Source organism: Galleria mellonella, unplaced genomic scaffold (genome assembly GCF_026898425.1).
Source record: "Galleria mellonella isolate WM207_F2 unplaced genomic scaffold, CSIRO_AGI_GalMel_v1 utg329, whole genome shotgun sequence".
In the NCBI taxonomy this organism is placed as follows: domain Eukaryota; kingdom Metazoa; phylum Arthropoda; class Insecta; order Lepidoptera; family Pyralidae; genus Galleria; species Galleria mellonella.
The window spans coordinates 726,522-751,766 of record NW_026442078.1 but is presented as its reverse complement, the minus strand read 5'-3'; the positions used below and the strand labels follow the sequence as shown (position 1 = coordinate 751,766).

At 32.7% G+C, this 25,245-nt stretch overlaps 1 protein-coding gene across 2 annotated transcripts in view; it reads right to left on the bottom strand.

The window, feature by feature from the left end:
- LOC113513818 (uncharacterized) overlaps positions 1-25,245 on the bottom strand; it is a 116,379-nt gene that overhangs the window by 15,286 nt on the left and 75,848 nt on the right. The window contains exons 2-3 of one of the 2 annotated variants that reach the window (XM_026897804.3): positions 10,435-10,623; positions 9,600-9,779 (exon numbers count right to left, since the gene is read on the bottom strand). In XM_026897804.3, the coding sequence (XP_026753605.2) occupies positions 9,600-9,779; positions 10,435-10,476 (222 nt within the window). In that variant the 5' untranslated portion in view covers positions 10,477-10,623. Of the gene's footprint in view, positions 1-8,412; positions 8,868-9,599; positions 9,780-10,434; positions 10,624-25,245 lie in introns of those variants that run through there. The other variant, XM_031909396.2, reaches the window with a different exon arrangement.

Here is a 25,245-nt window from a genome sequence, read left to right as displayed (position 1 = left end):
CACTTGTATTTATTTTACCAGAGGGAGACTTTGTACAAAAGTCGTTTGCTTGAGCATCTCTGTCCCATTCGTGTTTCTACCGTGAAGCACTTGTTTGCATAGCTGTGTTTCCGTTTGAAGGGTGGGATATGGCAGTGAATTTACAGAGTACAGAGGAATAACACCTGAGTCCTCAGGAATCTGTTATGCCCATGGTACTGCTCATATCTATAGAGGACGGTTACCACTTTTCATCAGGTGGGTCGTCAGTTTGTTTGTCATTCTAAGTTGTATAAAAAAACTTACGAAGTGATATTAAAATATATTACTTAATAGTTAATTATTATCGAAATAGTTTTTTCTTTTTTTTAATTTTTATATATAGATAGGGGAATTGTACCAAAAAAGAAATATTTTATGGAATAAGGCAAATTATCCGCGTTATCAGGATATATTAATTTATTTAGATAAAAAAAATAGGTTATGCCCTTCACCAACTCATATAATACCTGTATATCAAATTTCGTAGCGATTATTTAAGCCGTTACGGAGCCTCGAGGTAATATTATATTACATATATTATATTATATATATAGTCAAATAATCAAACTCGCTTTCAAATTTATAGTAATAATAATAAGGACGTGGCTGTATAGGCCCCAGCATAGAGTAGGCCACCACTTCCTTTCCCGTGGGTGTCATAAAAGGCGACTAAGGGAGGACGAGGGATGGGCAGCAGCGTCCCTTTTAAAACATTTTGAAACTCTAATTGCGGTTGCCAATCCACCTGTCAAGCGCGGCAACTACTGGCAAAACCCCCCTATGGCTTTTGTTCAGCAGTGGACAGTCAAAGGCTGATATGATGATGATGACAATAAGGACTTTGTTTGAGTACTACTCGAAATAATTAGATACAAATAACTAATACTTGTAGTTTGCATAGAACTCTCGTACCCTTTTTTTATACCAATGAGGTGGCAAACAAGCACCTGATGGTAAGCGGTTACCGTAGCCTATGAACGCCTGCAATACCAGAGGTATTACGCGTGCGTTGCTGACCCTGAAGAAACCTCTTTACCCCCCTTTTGAAGAACCCCATGCTGTAGTCTCTTGGGAAAACCTCGGCAGGGAGCTCATTCCATAACCTGAGTGTTCGTGGGAGAAAACATCTCTGAAACCGCGTCGTACGCGACCATTTAGGCTGTATGGTATGAGGGTGAACTCCCTGTCGATGGCGAGCCGTACGATGATAGAAAGTGGCCGCAGGCATCATATTGAATAATTCCTCTGAGCACAATCCGTTGTATAAGCGGTAGAACACGCAGAGTGAGGCAAAATCTCTTCTAAGACTTAAGGGTTCGATACCGCTTGCAAGCCTGGGATTGCAAGCTTGGAAGCCGTTTCAAAACATTTACCAATGTAACTAAAAAGTTACTATGTATTTCCATTAATATAAATAAAGTTGTTTCATACGAATGTTATTTATTAATTAGGTATCTGTAATTAATCAGATTTTAATGCAAATATGCAGATTGAATAAAACTTTTGATAGCATCTAGAGACATATTTACTTGTGTAGTACCTAAGTATGTACCTAAATTTTCATCAAGTTATTAGATTTTTTTTATTGGTAGAAAATGGAATAGTAACCCCACCTGCGCTAACGGGATACGCTGGCGGGGCACCAGTGAACGGTGATCGATGAGGATGAAAACAGGCCAGTTAGCCCATCATAATGAATTCATCAGGATTTAATCATGATAGTTTCCAGGGGGAACCGCGAGGAGGTCAACCTGATTGGGTATGTTACTAGCAATGGGATTCTCGACCTCCATTACTAACAATCCCTTTCCCCCAAGTTATTAGATTAGTATCAAAAACTGAACTAATTCTTCCTAAAGTCTTTGTTCATTTCAAATAGACAATACAGAATGTGTTCCTTATTTATATTATTAGTAGGTAACAAAACCTTTTAAGTGACTTCATTCACGTGTTTGAGATTTATTGATGAATGGAGCAATAATTAGGATTCATCATTATGTCAGCCTTTAACTGTCTAATGTGCCGACACTACACTGGCCGAACATTGAAGGATTTTTCCAATTGTTGCCACGCTTGACAGGTGGATCGGCAACCGCAGGTATGCTTTAGAGATGTTTTAAAAGGGACGCTGCTGCCCATCCCTCGCCTTCCCTTAGTCGCTTCTTACAACATCCACGAGAAAGGAAGGGGTAGCCTGTCTATATCGGGACCATACGACCTAATAATTATATTAAGATTGTTTCCACAAAAAGAACTAACTTCAATTGTGGTAAAAACAGTTTATTTTGATTCAAAAACTAAAGTACTGAACCGGTTTTGATATGATTTTAATGGGACTAATCTGTAAATATATCCTTTCAGATAAAAAACAATTCAAATCGATTTATAACTAATGAAGTTATTAGATAGCAAACATAATAAAATACAATCAAATCGAGAACTTCTTTCTTTTTGAAGTCAACTGAAAAGTAGCCAATCTCAAATATCACGACAATTAATTGAGTCGTTAAAATGCCAAGAGACCCAAAAATAAACAAATTCACTTTCACATTTATAACAGATTTTTGTAAGATCATCTTTCGTAACATTACTAATGTTACAAATAAACAATATTTATACTGATCTATAGCATTTTTACTGATGAATACTAAAAATTAATGTGGTTGCCCTTTCAGCGCCACTTTTGCTAAAAAAGACGTACACTTGAAAGTCAATATGTCAGCGGTAGGTAAGTAAAAGTATTGCTACATCATTCCACTATCGCTTTTACCTTTGAAAATCTGATGCTATACCAAAGTAAACCTTAATTTAACCTCAATAAAATCCTAATATTTCTTAAGGTGACACGAGTGACTGTGTTAACAGGCGATACCACAAAGTGTTGACAAACTGAACTGACTCATAGAACTTGCAGTATAGAGTCGTATTTTGTTTTTTAAAGAAAAATATTGCTAACACAGCAGCGTTTATGGTGTAGGGTAGCGGTAATAGCTTCCGTATGATAGCTGAATGGACTCAGACAGCGCTCACTTGCTTTATAAACGCGCTGCTACGCAAACTAAGCGATTTTTAACAGTGATGTGTCATTGATATCGGGAATGTTCGATGTATTTTTGATAGCTAATGATATGTAACGTTAAAAGTCAAAGGTTGAGTCATAACCCAACTTGTGATTTTTTCAATTTTGACACATATCAAATACTAGTTTTTATTCACGACTTCGTTCGTGTGACACTTAGCAGGATAGAAACCTACGTCCTTCTCCATCTAATGTTGTACGTGTATACCAAATTTCATAGTGATTGATCAAACTGTCAAAGTGCTAACAGATAACTTACTTTAACAGTAAGAATATAATCAATGGTATTCTTAACTTGTTTTTTTACACTTACTTTTCTTTAGCTGCCGTCCAGTTCAGTAAACAATTTTAGCTAAGAAGAACATACAATTAACTCGAATGTTATTTTTTGAGCTCATTCCAAAGGAGAAGATCGGAGGGAAAGGATTATTAGTAATGAGGTCTAATTGGTTCCTTGTTGTGGCAATATTAGGTCAACCTCCACGCGATTCCCCCTGGAAACCATCGTGCTGAATTATACATACAAATATATACTCGTATATACAAAATCCAAGCAAACAATTTCCATGCACTATTTAATAAATGCCATAATCTACAAAAGCGAATAGAACATACATTATTCATTTGCTGTTGTTCCGGTTTTATACAAGTTGCACTTGCACTAATTAGCCCCTCACGCCTGTTGCATTCTATGCAACAGCGACAATTGCACCTAATAAATATTATTTACTACGTTCTTATTGCATTTTTTATGTAAGTAGCGATTTATGATTTTATAAAAGCCAAAATAGGAATAGCCAAAGAAAAGATTATATTCCTTTTTAAAAGGCTGGCAGCACACTTGCAATGCCGCTGGTGTTGTGGGTGATCATGGGCGGCGGTAGTCACTTACTATCAGGTGAGCCGCATGCTCGTTTGCCCCCTATGTTGTAAAAAAAATAGACGCATTCCGTCGACGACCGTATTCGTGTTGCAGTTTAACATACGACATACCTTTTAGTGGTCACGGATTCAATTTCTGAACAATACAAATATTTGTATGTTATGGAGTTTCTATTTAGTTAATAAACAAACACACACACATACGCGCGCGCACGCTCGCACGCACGCACACACACACACACACACACACACACACACACACACACACACACACACACACACACACACACACACACACACACATATATATATATATATATATATATATATATCACTGTTTCAGTTATTTTTTTCTAAATAACTATTTATCATTTAAAATTTTTGCATTTGTAATATTATTTTAATAAGATAAATTTACTTATAATATTATTATTATAATATTATTTTCATATTTACCGCGACTTTGCACGGATAATTGAGATAAAAATCTTCGCCCCCATATCAAACACTTCATGACGACTCGTTAAACCAAGCAGTACCAAAAGTTAACATAACAAACAGACAAACTCATTTTCACATTTACATTAGTAAGTATATGTTAATACAATAATTTGAGTGTTTGTAATACGTGTGTTAAAATATTGGAAGTGGTTACGAAATAACGAAGTCAGAAACAATAGGGAACTGGATGAATGGAGCGGACAGCGCCCGAGGGATAATTTAAGAAATGCTAGACGCAATATTTCTCGGTAAATTGTTTTTAAAAATATTGTATTCGTGTACATTGTTATCTGTTACTATTGTCTGTGACCTAGTAATTTGGTCTTCAAACATTTGTTTTTGGGCGTGACACTGACAGCTATGGTGCCTATACTTGGAATATATAGGACGGCACTGATTGTTCTATAAATAGTACTTATTATTTTTTCCAGAAATGGAGTTATTGAAGCCAATCTATAATCATTTTATGCTGAATATTCATACCCTTACCGTGTGGTCCCGGCATAGAATGGACCAACCCTTTCTTTCCCGTAGGTGTCGTAATAGGCGACTAAGGGAACACAATGGTTGAAGCATGAGCAGAAGTTTACCAGAGGGAGACTTTGTACAAAAGTCGATTGCTTGGGCACCTCTGTCCCATTCGTGTTTCTAACGTGAAGCAGTTGTGTTTGCACGGCTGTGTTTCGGTTTGAAGAATGGGATATGGCGTGAATTTGCTGGGTACAGAGGAATAACACCTGATCCTCAGGAACGGCAACGCATGGAGGGTATCATGGGCGAAACAGTATATGTTATGTCTATGGTACTGCTCATGTCTATAGGCGACGGTTACCACTTTCCATCAGGTGGACCGTCAGCTTGTTTGCCATTCTAAGTTGTATAAAAAAGCGTCCTTTTTAAAACATCACCAAGCCTAACTGTAATTACCAATTCGCCTACCAAGCACCATACTGACAAAACCCCCCTTATGGAAGAGGCCTAAGTTCAGTAGCGGATAGTTAATGGCTGATATGATGGTGATGATGATGATGATTAAAGTCCTACACAAACGTAAATACACGTGTACATTATTTTATTCAAAGAAGATTGTGTTTTGCAAACAACTTCCTTAATCAGTACATAATTGGCTCCCTTAATACAAGTTATTACATTAACCTATTTAGGAGCCCAGTTCTAAAACCATAATTACTGTACCCTTATAAAACTATAATATTAATATTAGTTAAGAAACTACAGTTATGTTTTTTAAGAATAAATCTCATTTCTCATTTAATTTCATTTAATATGGGATGAAGCCGTAAAAATCCTCTCAATTTAAAAAAAGAGTTATAATAATCTGTTTAAAAAGGCAAAGATAAGGTAATAAGATTTTTTTTTTACTTTTAATATCGATTTATAATAGTAGATATATACACAAACAATATAAGCAAAAGGAACACCTACCGTTTTGAAGTCGCAAAAAGATGGGTCATTTTTAACCATATTATAAATAAATTTAACAAAAAAATTTTTATGTGATCCAAAAACAGTATTAAGGTTATTATTAAAAATATCCAAAAGATCGGAAGATTCTATATTCGACGAAGGTGAAAAAATTTTTCTTGTTTTAAATAGTGAATCTTCAATCAATATCTACTAATGACTACAAATATATCAATTGATTTTTTCGGATATAGTATCGATACTCATAAATACTGGTAAATCTAGAAGCTTCGATTATATAACCATTAAATGAAAAAAAATCGACAACCCATAGAGAGGTTTTAAAAAATAATAGATACAAACCCGTTACTGGCATGCAAAACAAAACCATTTTACTTCTACAACAAAAGCCATTCCTGTTAAGACCAAGTCTACTTACTTTATCACAATAATACTCTATCACAACAATATGGGGTCCTAATACGGATTTTAAAATAATGTAAACTCGTTAAATATGGGTTAGATAATTAAAAATGCCTCATTGACATTTAGGGAGGTTAAAAACCCGCTTTTCATGCAATCAAAACTCGTTATAACACTATTTATTTAAGACTTGCTATTTGCTTGCCCGCGACTTTGACTACTTAGCCGGGACATATTTACTAACCGCGGTAAAAAGTAGCCATCATCCTATAGAGTGTGTGATCCAATATTGTGATCACCCATCCCAGTTGAAACTATGGCGAGGTTGCTTAACTTGCATTAGCGCTACGACTTAATTGCTTACTCCTTATTGTATTATATACTTAAATTATAATTACGTACCAAATGTCTTCGTAAAGTTTCAGCCAATTCAACTGATCGGTTATTTTATAGCATTTTATATGTAATTTTTTAGATTGATATAACTTTTTTATTTATGAACCTATTGAAGTAAAACAAACACTAAATATTAAGCGGAGTAAACTGCAACACAATAGTGAGAACCGCATTTAATTCGGTTAAGCCGTTTCTGAGATTAGTGTGCTCAAACGTACAGACAAATAGACAGAAATTCTAAAAATCATTGTTTTGTGTTTTTTACGTTCTTAAAACCCCTCTATAATAGATTTCTTATATATCTTCCATATATAGACAGCGACCAGTTTTGATTTTATTATTGATTGATTGACTGATGATGATTGATTGATAAATGATCAATGAAATTCTTCTAGTTTTTAATATTACACACTCAGCATGATATCTTTTTTGAAGGGACGGACCATGAAACGATAATCCTATTTGCGCTACCTTATGCTGGCGAGGCACTAACAATAAAATCAGGTTCATTGACCCATCGTGACATATTGACAAGAATTAACCCTGTTTTTCCAGGCAGAACTTGCCCTAACAAGGAATATTGCTAGAAATAGGGCCACTAGTTCCCATTACTGATAATCTTTTCCCCTCCACCTGTTCAACTTGGCGGATACGAAATGAATTGTATTACGATTGACGTACAAAAGGTCTTTTATTTATAAACCTTCAGTTTACTATGTATTGGCGGAAATATTGCGTAGCATACACATAAAATATTATATACAGTCAGTTGGAAATGATTTTCTTCGTAGTTCGTGCATCGGAGACTTCAAGGTCATGTAATGCCACGTCAGAGGTTTTCGTCAGAAAGAATATTACGAACTCCATTTTAGACTTTGCGCATAACGTAAACGGTCCAAGAATAGACGATAGATAGAAGCGTCACTATTATACAAATAAAAAAAATTACATATACATATGTATTTTCAAACCTGGTATAATGTAATATAATATAAATTGGACTCTATCAAACAAATGATCAAACTGTTTATAATTACTCCTCTACATCCAAAGGTTGACTGGAAGAGATCGCTTTTAGCGAAAGGTCGCCCGTTGTTTTTTTACTGTGATTGTTTCTTGTAATTGTTGTCAAATCTTTTGATTAATTATATATTAATCACTTTCAAGTAATTTCGAGAAAATTATCGACATGAATTTATTCATAACTAGCGACCCAACCCGGCTTCGCGCGGGGTACACATTACATCACGTCACATTAGAAATCTCTAAATTTATCAGTGTTTCTCTACAATATTATGCATGCATTATACATATAAACCTTACTCTTAAATCACTTCATCCGTGCGTTATAAACTCCGTTACATAGTTTTAAAGATTTAAGCATATACGAGTATATATATATATATATATATATATATATATATATTTACTTCATAACGTAGTTCCAACTTTGACAAAAAATACGCTATATTATGTTTTTCAGCCAAAATATTGATTAATATTAATCATGCAGAATTTACCCAATGTCGTGTCATTGTGAAATGGTATGTAATTTATTTTTTTATATTACCACTATTCTTTAATGACATAATACTAAAGTATTTTCAACTATAAAGAAGATATATGCCTAACAATGTAACGTAGCTTGATGTTAATAAACACTCTATTTTCTTATATCTACAACATACCCATGAAGCAGGAGGATATCTCGGGAACGGTGCGATCGTCTTCGTGGCGACATTGCTTGGCAATTCGTGCTTGATCCCTCTCTTAAGACGCTGTTTTCTTCTCTCCCGCGATTTAGCTCTTAGCATAAGAGCTGCCTGCATACTTGCCAGTTTTGTGGCCGTAAGTTAGCGATGGCAGAAAACTCAGCCGTCGGCTAAGAGCGTCACGCGGGCCAATTCACAATGCACGCACTATACGCTAGTGACGTAACAACAGTTCGACCACGTTAACGTTAATGCACTTATCGTTATTAACTAGCTTTATTATCAATTTTAATAATACGGATTCGAGCAAATTCACTAACACTATGACTAGCGCGACTAGAACTACTATATTTTGGATTTAGCTTATAATTTTATTTTTTGATAAATTTGAAAAGATTATTTTTATTAGCTATATACATCGAACGTCAATATCACTCTTATAATAGTCCCATCACAGTGTTAATTACTTTCAATTGATCTCACTTTACAATTATTTAGAATTGGATAAAGGTAGGCACAAGAAAGGCGCAAAACTATATTTAATTTATAGCTAATTGAACGATTTAATTACTTAGTGGTCGTTATCTTAATTTAAGATATGTTTTGTGAGAAAATAACGAATAATGGAAGCAAGCGCAATTTGGCGTTTAATGTAGATTAGTATATATTATGTTTGTTTTGAAACAACGTTCGTACTGTGTCCACTGCTTTTAACGTTATCACTCATGTTTCATTCCGTACATCAAGGCGAAGTCTCTGATTCTTCGACACCTGCCATCGGACGCTGCTCCGCTCGAGGTGTCGCTGTTTCATGGCCGGCCCAGTTTTATCACTTCACATAATAACACTATCTCGTAACACATGTTATTGCTCACGTTCGTTTAATTCACACGCGCTTAATTTTCATTTGAATAAAAGAGAATTTCGGATAATCAAGGGTTTAAGTAAAAGGTGGCGTACAAACGAAATGTTAGTTGCATTGTCTCATAATTATAATATCATGCTTTAACATTAACTATTCTAAACATCAAACATTTGCTTATCTAATAATTAATTCTATCCTTTAAACAGGTTACAACACAGAAACTCCTTATACACTATGAAAACACATGCTTAATCTAAAATACATACAGACACTTAGACACACATCACAGGCAGTATACCTCGACGGTATCGCATGGTGAGTGTGGCTCGGAGACGAGTGCGGAGAGTGGTCGCGGCGGCGCGAGGAGGCGAGACTCCCAGTGCTGGCAGGAGTAGGCGCGGACGCCGGTGGGCGCAGGGTGCGGAGGGCTGTGCGGGTGCGGGCTTGGCGGCGCGGGCTGCCGGCCGTGCTGGCGCGCCTGCAATAAACCAACAAACAGTATTTAAAAGTTTCAAACCCATAATACATGCATACAGAAAAGAAGAAGAAGAAATATGTAAATTAGATCCATAGAAGAATACAATATTTTTCTTTATAATTTTACCATCTTGTTATCGCCATCATTATCATTATCATATCAGCCGTTATCTATCCACTGCTAAACATTGGTCTCCCCATGGACTACCATAAAGAACCCTCCAGAGTCACCTAAGCGACCTGAACCATCTTGCTATATAAAGAACCAAATTTTACCTGTGATTGAATTCAATCAAAATTTCATAAAAATCGGTTAAGCAGTTTAGTCGTGAAGTCCGAGCACACGGATACACTGATGCTATTATATTTACAATATTTTATACTCTAATATCTATCTATACATGTACATGTAAACATTAGTATAAAATCGATACAGTAATTAAGTATTTTCGATTATGAAAAAATAATCATTAATAAATCGACCCACCATTAAAAAAATTATTATTAGTGATATACATAAAACCTAACAAAAAATGAAAGCATTAGAACTGAGACCTTTTCTTTTGTAATTAGTTTTTATTTTATAAAACGTTTTACGGCCTATGTATATTATGTTTTTACACATTTTATTAAGGAGATACTATGAACGTTTTTACCTTACGGCCCGCGAGCGACGCGCCGCCCGCCGCCGCGTACATACACCGCCGGCGCGCACCGCTCACCTAGCGCGGCCCATCGCCTACCCGCCTCGCAACTCCGCTGTACTCCTTGCCTTATCGAGGATCGTGAAGGCGCGCAATGGCGCCCCGCCACTCCGCCGCATCCGTGCCTCTAGTGAGGTGCACCTATAACATCGGTTTACGTTAACTGCTATGTTTATTTTAACGTTAGTTTTTTTTTTTTACTTTTTGTTTTTTTCGTAATTTTTTTTTTGAAGCAGTTACATGTTATTTCGGAATTAATATATTACGTTAAAAATTAGTACATAGCAGTATAACAAACGTTTATAATATAGGTATACCCTTATAATAAGTAAAAGTATAGATTTTCAATTATTCATACTATTGTTTCTTAATTATTGACATAAATAAATTTGAAACTGTTTAATTTAATTTTGTCACAAGTATAATAATATTTTGGAATCTTATTATAATAATGGTCACTGGGTATGTACATATTTGGTAAATCTTCTTAAATGCTACAAAAATGGAAGCCGTTATAAAAATCTTATATTATTACTAATGTTCTCTAATCATTTTTTAATATATTTATAAGAAATAATGTGTCGTTATAAATATCTTATGTTATTAAAAAAAACTAAATTTTTAATGTTCTATTATTATCATTTTTTTTACTTCGTATCTTAACATATTTTTGCCCAAAAAAAAATTTGGCCGCCTCTTAATGTGTCGTTATATACAAATATATACAAATACAAAGAAATAAAATTATATATTTTTCAATAATACACAGGTATTCTTGATAAAATATAATGATTATAAATAAATTGTATTACAATTGTCAATAAGGTAGAATATTTGTTAACAATAGTAAGATATATCGTTATATTATATTTATTTTATTTTTTTATTAACCTATGATCTATAATAAAGAAATTTAAGACTTGACATTTAACGCATCACTTCGCTTTTCTACAATTTTTTTTATAAAAGAATACTATTCGTGACATACTTGTAGATGTGTGTAAATTACTCAGTGTACAATTATATACACTCAGGTCAATTACTTTATATAATATATATGTTAATATTTCTAGATATATTATACCGATGCTTACGACCATATATTGCACTATAAATAGAGAAGTATATCAGATACACGGGTAAATACGATTTTATGATAATGCTTGTTAACGTTATTAAAATTACACTATTAACGTTGTAACGTTATTTTCATAAAATACAGTTAGTAACAGACGTTAATACAATATGGATTTAAAAACGTTACATTTACTTGTAACATTCATAGAAAAAATATCTGTTTTTTTTTAAGTATGCTAATCGTTTTTATTATAGAATCATACAAAACACATAAACCAATATATGAGTAAAGATATTTGTATTATGCAAGAATTAAACACGCAACCATCAGACAATGAGTCAGAGTAACACATACCTTTACAATTAAACTAAACTAAAACATTAAAAAGAAAGTAAATTGAACTAGGTACGCTCTTACACCTAGTTTAACAAACTCAATAGTACAGCGTTAACGTAGTTCTGTAATTTAATGTTACAGTATAAGTACTATAATATCAAATTACAGAAGAATAAAGAGTATTCTTTTTAATACTTATGTTTATTTTTATTCGATTCGATTCGATACTTTATATACGATATATATATGTACAACGTTATATTTGTTAGAAGTGAGAAGGTTCATATATTCATACAGGAAGATATATTTTATATATAGATTGTTACACAATATCTTGGCCACTTCTTATAAGCGATTTTGATAATTCTTTACCTTTGCATTCATATTGAAAAAGGGACTGAGGGAGCCTATGGTGGAGGGATGAGCAGCAGTGTCCCTCTTAAAACATCACCAAAAGTCTGAAAAACTGCGGTTGCTAACCCGCCTACCAAGCGTGGCAACTACTGGCAAGTAAACCCCTCCCTTATGATAAAACATACAGCGGATTCAAATTCCTGTGTTAGTCTATAGAACTTTAATTTTGTTGCGATTGACTGCTATGATTATTATCTCCATACTGAATACGGAAGGAATCATATTGAAACTACAAGACAATGACCTTTCGTATGCGTAACTAAATGTTTTATGCCAACTGTATATTGTATTTCTACTACCAGATGTCCAGTCCAGATGCTAATAATGCGTACTACTATTATATATACGATTCGCAAATAGACCATTTGGCTAGATTTTCGGATTTTTTATGACTTCTCTTCACATTCTAGATCTGTTATTCGATATTGGCACAAATATTTAATAAAAATATATACATACAAATATAAATATACATATATAAATATACCTACATACTTATAGTATATATACGATAACACAAATAAACAACGATAGAGATCAAAAGTGATGATGATGAAGATGATGAACTGCTTTCACAGTTTTTTCCAAAGATATTGGTAGACTTTTCTCTTAAAAATAAATTTGTCAGAAATTTGTCTTATGTCCATGGGTAGCGCATTCCAGAGTCGTGAGGCCTCAAGAGTGAAGGAATTGGAAACAAAAGCAGAACTATGTAGAGGAATAGAGAGAACAAGTTCTTTCATAAAATTCTAAATTCTAAAAAGTAAGGTAATTATGTCTACAATAATTATGATTATAAATTTGTAGTTGGTGATAATAATGGAGAACTTAGAACATTAGTGTATAAAGAGATTTGTTCAGGGACGGTTTGTATGTTTAAAGTATTTTCTAATTACCAAATGTCATGTTCAAATATATAATTGTTGTTTATAGAGTATCTTTACGATTAACTGTTTGAATAGGTGCAATTTTTTTTTTTTACATAAACCTGTGTACTGATTAGTGTTACTTTTTAAAATTATTGTAATACTTTAGTAATACGCCAAATTTATAATAAACATCTACCTATTTATGCATGTGTCTTCACGATGCACTTTTATATTAGTTAACAATGTCATTTTATAATGTTTGTTCTCATAAAATTGGCTCACTGAAATCACCGTGTCTTTGTAATCCCTTATGGACTCCCAAGATACAGGTTTTCCAGTGCCAGGTCTAATGTACTCATGTTGTATGTTTCTTGTGTTTAATAAATAAATATACCTAATTTTCAAATTGGGATATACTGTTTTATAACGATTAGACATTACTTATCAAAACAATAATATGAGGATCAACAAAAATAAATGCCATTAAAATCAAATAGATAAAAGTGGATCACCTATTTATATTTAGGTACACAAATTGCAAATTAATAGAAATATATAATTATAAACTTTAGCATTGTTAACAAATACTTTAAAAGTTGTATTTGGTTTGAACTTATTTTCCATCGCCTAATAGGTATCCAATAGATGAAGTGGGAGTACTTCTCATTTAAAAACAGTAACTGACACCATTCTAGTTAAGTAGGTACATTAAAAAAAAATAGGTAAAAAATTGTCAACAATTGACAAAACTAACTTTCTTTCCACGTTCCATGATTAACGTTAAGTCTTAACTATATTACGTTGTATAACTTGTATATCATCAACATAAGCCTTCCTCGTAAGGAATAGGGGTTTTGCCAGTAGTTGCCATGCTTGACAGGCGAATTGGCTACTACCGTTAGGCTTTTGTGATGGTATAGGAAGAACGCTGCTGCCCATCCCTCGATCATTATTTAGTTCCCTTAGTCGCCTCTTACAACAACCATTGGAAAGGAAGGGGTGGCTCATTCTATACTGGGACTACATAGTGAACTAGTATATAATGTAAGTATATTATATAGAAGGACATGTCCTATATTTATATTACAAGTAGGTACTTGTAAAATAAACATGCCTTACTCCACACACAGTTACAGCCAGTCTCTCATTTTTAATATTTTTTAATCCGCTTAAAATGACAAATAATAAAAAATGTCTATTCCATGCATAATATCCCTATGTTGGCAGCCCTGTTGATAAATATGCTGTATTGTTTACCTATTGTTTCATTAATGTCACTGCCATTCAACTTTTACAGCGTAAAACAATAAAGCGCGTGTTTCCGCTTTATAAATCCCACTGTGGTGTAGCTATATTCGTTTCAATAAAATGTTACTGGATATAGCAACACTCGATAACTATTATGTTTCTTGTAATTCGTCCTTAATAAATAATTACTGAAACAATAAATTAAACTATTATTGTAATAACAAATTATTTTATTTGTTTGTTTATAATCGATAAACTCAAAAAATATTCAACTGATTTTAAAAAGCCTTTCACATTTAGAAAACTATGTTATTAACGAGTAATATGAACTGCATTATATTTAAAAAAAAAAAGTATCAGTCTGGGTCAGACGGTTAGTTGTTTATCTCAAATTTACTCAGATATTAACTTCGTGGTTACTCCACAAATTTTGGACTAGATAAAAGCCTTTATTCGTGAACACGGCACAACAGAATCTTTATAAAATGATTATTTGTAATTTTTTTTTTATTTATTAATAGTTTATTGTACATTTATAATATATAAAAATATGACAGAGGTAAGTAAATGTACAAAGGCGAGCTTAACTCTAAAAGAGTTCTCCTCCAGCAAAGTGCAAGCAAGTGGAAAGGAGCATCAATATCAGCGGATAGAGCGGTGTACAATATTGTAACAATTTTCAAACAAAAAGAACTAGACAAACTTAAGTCTATACAAACTACTTAAAGTTTAAGATAAACTTCATGTAGTAGTAATTTGATTTTATAAATATTTGTATTTTATTAAGGACAATTTACTAAATAATTTGCTTTTATGCAACAACTGTGGCAATCAAGAGATAATTATAAAGTGGGCTTGATAAAATAAATGATTACAGCTTGTTATACATGCTTCCAACATCAAAGATATCATACGCACATTGTTCACTTTTGTGACATGAAGATCATAAGCCACAGCCGTATTGTATTAATTACATATGCAAATAAGTACAAAGTTTGGAAAAACAATCTCTCTGTCGGAACAATCGAACAATATTATCGAATAATCATACATATATAAGTATATTAAATTTCCAATATACCGAGATTTGGACCAAGCAAGTTAGTTTGCAATGTGGTACCGGCATAAAATAGGCCACCCATTTTTCCCGTGGGTGCCGTAAGAGGCGACTAAGGAAACTTAATTATCGAAGGATAGGTAGCAGTGTTACTTTTAAAACATCTCCAAAGTCTATATTCAGCAGTGGACAGTTAATGGCTGTTATGATGATGATGAGTTATTCATCATTGTTTCCCTACTTCTTTAATTTTAATCACTTTTTACATTTTCATTTGCGGTGTTTATTACTGTTAAATATATTTAGATATATTATTTTACGCTAGACGTGCATAGATAAGTAACAAGTGAGACAGTAAACGTTAAACGCGTAGAGTAATAATACCTTAGTGATCAAGAAAAGCAACTCATAAAAGGTACCACAGGCAACACAGTATACTCTGTTATGTCCATGTTACTGTTCACGTCTATAGACAACGGTTAACACTTTCCATCAAGTAGGCCGTCAGCTTGTTTGCCATTCTAAATTGCATAAAAAAAAAGAGTTTACGTTACCAAGTACTTGAGAAATAACACGACACTGCACGTTGCATCTCGTTTTATTTCATGCATGTTTTATGAATTGTTACCAGTCTCAGGGGATATTATTTATGCTCCATGTTTATCATATTATGATCTTTCCAAAACTGAACTTTATGTAATTAAAACACTCGACTATAACTGAACGATAGTTACAAACAATATAAGTTTAATGGAATAAACTACAGTCGAGTCGGGCCCATGGCGGCCTTCGCCAATCTAAATTAATGCCAACGCTTCGAATCTTGTACAAAGCCTACGAGAGTTGGCCAAAACACTCATTAATATGTATACAAACTTCGCTGGATATCCACTGGGGGCTGTTAAAGTGCACTGACTCGTCTGACTCAGGGAGTGGTGTAACTTCCACGCTTGTCTGGATTATAGTTCGATGAACAAGAAAGGACAGATACTACATATTTTTAATCTATGACAAGAAATAAACGAATGCCAATTTCTTTATTGGGGTTAATTTAATACGTTATTACTTACTAGTTCCGCTCATGTAAATTAGTATATAAATGATTTTATACGAAAAATGGTGGCTCAGCAGATGATAAATATCATAGGCCATAGAAATTAACACCTCTATACCATAATATTGCTGCTGATAGGGTACCCAACCTTCCCGGAATGCCCGAAAGATCTACAATTAACATCCAGAATTCTCAAAACGTAATAATTTCTCTGGTTTTTTTTCTAAAATTAATCATAAATATGTAATAATCAATTAAAATTAATCGATTTCATGATTGATAGATAGTGAAAAACCAACCGACAAATATAAGATGCTGCCAGAAAGCTAATTCAGGATATAATCTGTCTATTTTCCAAATTTATTCAAACCAGTTCAGTAGTTTTGACCTAAAATAGTAATAAAAATTCATCTATCCTCATAAGCCTTTGCATTTATAATATTACTAGGAAGTAGTATATTAGCGCCATCTACTTATTTCATTATTTCTTTTTCCTATAAAAAATATCTCTCAAGTCGCACCAAATAATACATGTTTAGAATTTTCATTTAAATAGATTGAACGGTTTCGGAGATTTTTTTTGTGTAACTTTGAATGGCAAACAAGCTGACGGCCCTCCTGATGGAAAATGGTACCCGTCGCCTATGGACATGAATAGTATCATGCACATAAAAGAGTATGGCATGCTGCCTATGCTATCGTTCATGCATTACCATTCCTGAGGACTAAGGCCATATGCCTCTACAGCGTAAACGTATTTACGTTTACGCTATATTCACGATTTCGTGACACGAGAGTTTTATATAATATTATCTTTACACGTGTACTTTAATCCGATAAACGCGCGACAAAATCATATCTTTTTTTTCTCCTATTGCCTTTTTCCCTTCTTTCTAACCAAATTTTATAATAACGTAGAAATTCAGAGTTTTTATAGCTACATTAGGAGGTCGTTCAAAGTTCAAAGAACGTTAAGATCAACCGATAAACCTGTAATATCGTGCCACTACCGTCTTAGAATTTGTATTTTGATTAGCTTTACTATACTTTATAGTATTAGGTATGTTTCCTTTATGTTTATTATATAACTTTTTGGGACTGTTTGTGTATATAACTATATATATATCAATGAAAATTGAAGTAAAACTATATATAGATTAGTGTCGTAGTGTATAACTGCAAACACAAAACCGGGGGAAAGGTATTGTTAGTAATAGGAACTAATGGCTATACACTCTACTAGGTCGACCTCCACGTGGTTCCCCCTAGAAACCATCGTGGTTAATTCCATATGTGCTAACTTACCTATTTAGGAAGTGGTGGGGGGGGGGGGTTGTTATAAATGCGCTTAACGAGTCATATTGCTAGCAATATCCCGTCAGGCCAACCTCCACCTGGTCCCCTCTGGAAACCATCATGCTAAAATGCTCAATTCCTAATCTATTTATCACGATGGGCTAACTGACCCGTCTTTTCATCTCACCTGTCATCTATCACTGGTACTCCGCCAGCATATAGCATTAACGCAGGTGGGATTACCATTCCATTTTCATCCACTAAAAAAAACTGACCTGTTTTCATCCACACCTGTCTTCACACTTCACTGTTATCACACCTCACTGATATCCCTCCAACATATATCCATTCCATTCATTTTTACCTATTAAAAAGCAAACGTAAATCTAAAAATCTACCCTTGTCACTCGCAGAGTATATTAGGACAAAAATTTCATAGGATATAAATTAAAAAAAAAAAAATTTAAGCTTCTATACTAATGTAATAGCTAGACATCTAATAGCATGAAAATAGTAGCCTATAACCTGCTCCATCGCTTATACTAAATTTCATTATAATTGATTGAGTCACTACAGCACTAAGAGTTAAGGAACTAAAAATTTTCGCATTTTGTAAGATTTGTAAGAATAATAAGCGATACAAATGTGGAATATATTACAATGTCAAATATATATATATATATATATATATATATATATATATATATATATATATATATATATATATATATATATATATATATATATATATATATATATATATATATATATATATATATATATATATATATATATATATATATAACTTAGAATGGCAAACAAGCCGACGGCCCACCTGATGGAAAGTGGTAACCGTCGCCTATAAACATGAGCAGTACCATGGACATAACAGAGTATACTGTATCGTCCATGATACCCCCTATGTGTTGCCATTCCTGAGGACTCAGGTGTTATTCCTCTGTACCCTGTAAATTCACACCATATCCCACCCTTCAAACCGAAACACAGTCATGCAAACACAACTGCTTCACGGTAGAAACACGAATGGGACAGAGGTACCCAAGCAATCGACTTTTGTACAAAGTCTCCCTCTGGTGAGAATATATAGAATATCCATAATATGCTATAGCACGGTACGGGTATAACCCGTTTTTAATATTACGATAGGATATAGAAAAATAAAATGGATGCAATTGTATGAAATGACTTTTAATTATCTATTGACGATAACAACATGTCATGCACTTCCGCGACATCGGTAAATGTTATATTCGTACAATTGTACATACACTTTCTCTAATCATTTTCATCATCACATCGGCCGTTATTTGTTCACTGCTGAACATAGGCCTTCTTCTCCATACAGTCCTGAGCAACCTATATCCACAGACTCCCTGCAATGCATTTGTGATCGTCACTCCATCTAGTGAGGGATCGTCCTACACTGCATTTGCCCATACGGGGTCGCCACTCATGAACCTTTCTTCCTAAATTTTCTTTAATAAATCAATGTTATTCTGTTCTATGTCTTATTAAAACGACCATAAAATTAGGTCTGACAAAATATCTGATTATTATAGAATCATTAATATAGATTATTAGTGAACCGGTCCGCCTTCACTATTCGCCGATTATATAGATTTTTAAATGACAAACAATTTTTAAAATCATTTGAGCAGTTTTTTAATTTATCTATTACAAACAAACAATAAAATCTTTTCTCTTTATAATATTATCTGTTTGCCCTGTTTGAGACATGGCGTGAAGTTTTAAAATAGAATCGCAGACGAATTTATACTGAAATAACATTTGAATCCATTAAAAATAGAAAATTAAAATAAGTAAAATACTATTTGGTTTCGTAGTCACCTCGTAGACTCCACGTAGACTGTTCGTAGCGTCCGTGTAGCATCATACTACGAAGGACTACGCGCTCTACGACAACTGTTGTTGTCTTCAAAATTAATATTTCTTTACACAATTCGACTAAATATTTACTCGTAATAAAGAATTGAGAAATTTATCTTTATTATATAAGCAGTAATATGGACCCGACTGATTTTTAATAATACGTTACATTTATTCACATAACTATTTCCAATTTAAGGATATTTTTCTATTTTATATTGTAAATAATTCATTTAATTAATCCACTAGTTGATCTGAATATAGAAAATTGACAATTGTAAATTAGTCATTGAAAAACAAAAAAAATAATAAAGCTTAATAAAATACAATAATAACACCTGAGTCCTCAGGAATGGCAACGCATGGGGGTCTCATGGGCGAAACAGTATACTCTGTTATGTCCATGGTACTGCTCATATATATAGACGACGGTTACCATTTTCCATCAGGTGGGCCGTTTTTTTAATGTAAATATTTTCATATATATTAAATCTGTGTAGATTTAATGATAAATTATTAAATAGGTATCGATCATTTATCGACAATGCACATATTATGCATTATGTACTAAAAGTGGTGGCTGCTAAAAGGGTAGGTGGTGGGGAGTGCGTGACCGCAGAAATAGGTTAAACGGCCAGTGACGCCAATCTACAACGACTGAGGTGCTTCGAACAAATTGCACGCTCTGTATATTTATAATGAGCTACTGAGAATAGCCAGCCGGTTCGTTTCTATTAACATATTATATTATTAACTTTTACATGCGACTACGATAGAAAGAAAGAAATATTTTTGTTTAAATATACATGGGATTAAACATTTTTGTTATTTTTTTATTATTAATCGCCCATTTAAAACATAATTTCAGTTAAAAATAACGAACGAGACTCATTTCAATAGGTTTTATTATTAAAAATAATTAAAATACATATAAGAAATAATAGAGAAAATGATTAAAATAACTTCTTACAATACTTCTTTAAAAACATAATTCTGTTTGGTCGTTAATTATCAATGTTGATGTAATTTTTTGTTTAAGAATTTGACATTTAAATGTCAATGTAATCATTAAAATAGGAATGCCTGCGTAAAGCGAGACGTAGGTGGCAGCGTCGTATTACAAAATAAATATAGTTAGCTGCCATATTTCTTGAAAATACTTCGTAAGCTTAAATAAGTTACTAATATAATGAAATTGTAACAAGACGATGCCTGTATAAGGAAAAAATAAAAATAATAAAGAGTTTTAATAAAGGCAATAAACGATTTTTTGCGAACATAACTTTTATTTGAAAAAGCAACAGCTGTGTTTCTTGCCCGTTCTTTCAGCTGAGGCTGAAATTGCATTCCGAATTGGGCAGTGGTTTTATAAACAATGACTATTCAAAAATTCCTATTATTAAGTTTACTTGAATAAAATTCCTTATTATTTTTTTTAATGGGTGATGATGGAATGGTAACACCGCCTGCTCTATCGGTATACACTGGCGGAGCACCAGTGAGGGATGATAGGTGAGGATGAAAAGACAGATCAGTTAGTTCATCGTGATGAATACACATAGAATTCAGCATTTTAGCATGATGGTTTCTAGAAGGAACTACGTGGAGGTCGACCTGGTTGATCTATCCTCCTTTTGAAATCACACGTACGAAGTAGCGGGAGAAAAATTAATTATAAATAAAAATTTATACATCAAAACTAAAAATCTACTCCAAACGCGTAATACTCCTCTATAACAACAAAGAAAAATTTTATAAAAATGCAATTATAAAATAGGCTTATTGTTTCTCAGTAGCGTGATTTTTATAATTAATCTCTTATATTACGTTCTATTTTTATAATTTTATTGCTAAAACAAGCAGCAATAAAGCGCTTAGATACGTGTATAATTTTAATAAAATATATTAGATAACAATATTATATCTCTATAAAATAGTAATTGTTATACAAGTGACCTTCGTTTAGTGAATATCTTAATTTAACTACCTCGAATTGCATGCGCTCTGCCCATCTTCTTTCTACTGGTGAAAAAAATTGTTTAGGTCACGTAAAGACTTTAAATTATTCGTCCCAAAAGAAAAATATTATCAACTTTTAGTTTTTTTAATTTTTGTGAGACGTTATGCGATTATATCGCTAATTTTAGACTAATTATATTAATTATATTATTTTATTTTATAGTTATTTTATTTTTATTTTATATTAATTATATTATTAATATAATTTTAGATTAATTATATTTATTAATATTCTAATTGAAAAACAAATGAATTGACTTACGTGTATTTACTAAAATACACGCAATTCATTTGGTTTCAGTCGAGAGTACACGATCAGTTTTGATATCGTCCAGGACCATCATGAATAGCCGCGATACGAATACTATTTTCGTCGATTTTGATACCCCATTTTCCAATGGTCCCATATTTATTATGACAATTAAAATTGCCATTTTTTTGCAAAACAAAAATTGCTTGTTGTGAAATAAAATATATTTGTAAACACGCACACTGTCTATCTTGTCGTTTATTGCTATATTTTTGTTGCAAAAATGTAATTGTTATTCCGATTCACCGCAATGTTACATCTTAACTTGTTGTCGATTGATGTGATACTCAATTCTAAATTGTTACTATAGAAATAGGTATGTACAAGGGAATACCATGACTGCGCATCTCTATACAGACTATTTATATATAAATTAAATGTATTTAAATAAGGATAGTACCTCTCCTACATGAGATACAAAGTAACAGTTATTGGCTGATCTGGCTACTGAATCTGTCATTGTTCTTATTATATCACAGCGCCATCTAGTTAAAGACTAAGAACATCTTGTACAAGTACATATCTAAATGCATTTTTTGTTTTAAATTCTCAGTTGAACGCAAATAAAGATGTATAGTTATATACTCGTGTTCACAAATGTTTGTATTGAACAGGGGTCGATTCTGTAGCTATCGAAAGTTTTCTATTGAAAGCTTTGTTGTTACTCGTATATAGTTTGTCGCCAACTCAGTTGTTGTTTCTAATATCCATCTAGACATTTATATAAATAATTTATAGAATGTTTCAGAGATATCTACTACATATTTTAAGAGCATTCACAACGAAATTAGTGAATTAAAACATTCAATAATAGGTTGCACATAAATCTATCATAAAAAACTTTGTACCTTTATTTTTTGCTTCGAAATTTTTATAATACGTTTTTGTCGTCATAATCCAAATGTTAAAACATTTGGCATTGATGTCAGTTTAATTATATATTATTACATGATAAACATATTAGTTCATAAGCAGAACGCTTTTTATATAATCAATCAGAAGCATTATAAACTCTTTAATTGTTTTTGAAAATTGCAATTTTACCACACTTTGTCACGAACGCTCTTAACAATACCATCTAAATAGCATATACATAAATTAATCTGTAAAATTCGGTTACACAGAGTAACCTTTGTAATTCATAGTACCAAGGATGAATTCTACACAGAACTTTTTCTTTAATCAATGACGAATTCAACAAAGAACCGACCTCTAGACCGTTGTTTCATTAATACAAAAAAAATGCGAGATACTAACAAATACTCGTAACTAAAGCATTGCTTTAATACCGTAAAAATTTCACGTGAAAAATATGTATTATGCAAGCTTCACTCTATGTAGTTTTGTTAAAATTAAAGAAATTTGTAAACCGAGATATAATTTGAGAATTTTTATGTAAACTAGTTGTAATTTATGCTGTATTCTAGATATTGAACGTGGTTTCGCACGGGTGGATAAAAATTTTAAAATATATTCTATGTTTCTTGCTGATAATTTACCTTTCTGTCCATGAAAAAATGTTAAAATAACCTTTGCCTTATTTGTGTTTCTGTCGTGAAGCAGTTGTGATTGCATGGCTGTGTGTGAAGAGTGAGATATAGCAATGACATTACAGGGTACAAAATATAACACTTTAGTGCTAAGGAATAGCAACTCATAAAAGATATCATCATACAGTGTACTCTGTTATGTCCATGATACTGTTCATGTTTGCAGGCGACGGTTACCACTTTCCATCAGGTAACTGTCATCTTATTTGCCATTCTAAGTTGTATAAAAAAATCGGTTGAGTAGTTTTTGAGTTTATCCATTACAAACAATCAAATCTTTCCTCTTTATAATATTATCTTTATAGATATAGACTAATAGAGATAATTAGACATGGCTTTATACATATGAATAAGAGATGCTTTTTGATTAATCAAGCATAAGGTTCATGAAGACGAAGGTCCTTAAATAGTGCGTGTTGCCAGTGACGACTTATGGAACCGAAACGATTGCCCATATGCAAAAGGTTCAAATTACTCAGCGGACAATGAAGAGGGCTATGCTCGCAGTATCTTTACGTAACAGAATCCGAAATGAGAATATTTGCAAAGATGGGTTCCTTTGTAAATATTCTTATTTCGGATTCGGATTTGTCAATAACCGGCATAGGCCGAAGGATAAGCAAGCTGAAGTAGCAATGGCCTGGTCATATAGCTCAAAAAATCGACAACCGACGGAGGAAAAGATTCTTGAGTAGGGACCTCGTACGGGCAAATGCAGTGTAAGACGACCTCCCCCCACTAGATGGTGTGACGAACTCAAAGACACTGAAGGGAGTCAATAGATGCAGACGGCTCAGAACCATTCCTTATGGAAGGCCTATGTTCAGCAGTGGACAGATAAGGGCTCAAATGGAGCATATGGTTTATACTATGTACCCATATTCATTCAAATCTGTTTAGCCATTTAAGCCTTATTGTCATATATGAATATAGTATATAACTTCAGCATTCATATAGGTATATAAATAATTATATGGACTACTTTGATACTATTTTACCGAAACGTAATTTATTTGTTTCAACTTCTTTGACAAATAAAATTGAATACAGAAGGCTTAATGATACATTAAGCATTGTCTTCCTTGATAATTTAACATAATGACAATAATTTGATAAGAAATATAACAATTTTTTTTTCTTTATTTTATTTATTTATACTATAAAGGTAAACATATGTATAAAGGCGAGGTATACTCTTTAAAGAGTTCTCTTCCAGCAAAGTGCAACCAAGTGGAAAAAAGCATCAATGTCAGTAGAGCGATGTACAGTATTATGACAATGTTCTGATGAGCTAGACAAACTTAAGTTTATACATAACTAATTATATCATATATATATATATATATATATATATATATATATATATATATATATATATATATACACATATATATATAAGTATATATACATATATACCCACACACACAAAGAAATAAATATAAGTTCAGACCGACTCTCACCGACAGGCATGGGAAAGGGCTCTTTCCATGCTTGTAAATAAACTCGCTTTTATCTAAGAATTATATTTAATGACATTATTTACATTTATTTATACTCGTAATAAAAATAATATTCTTATTGTCAAAATTAACTTTGTTGTATTAAAATTTTATGGGACCGAATA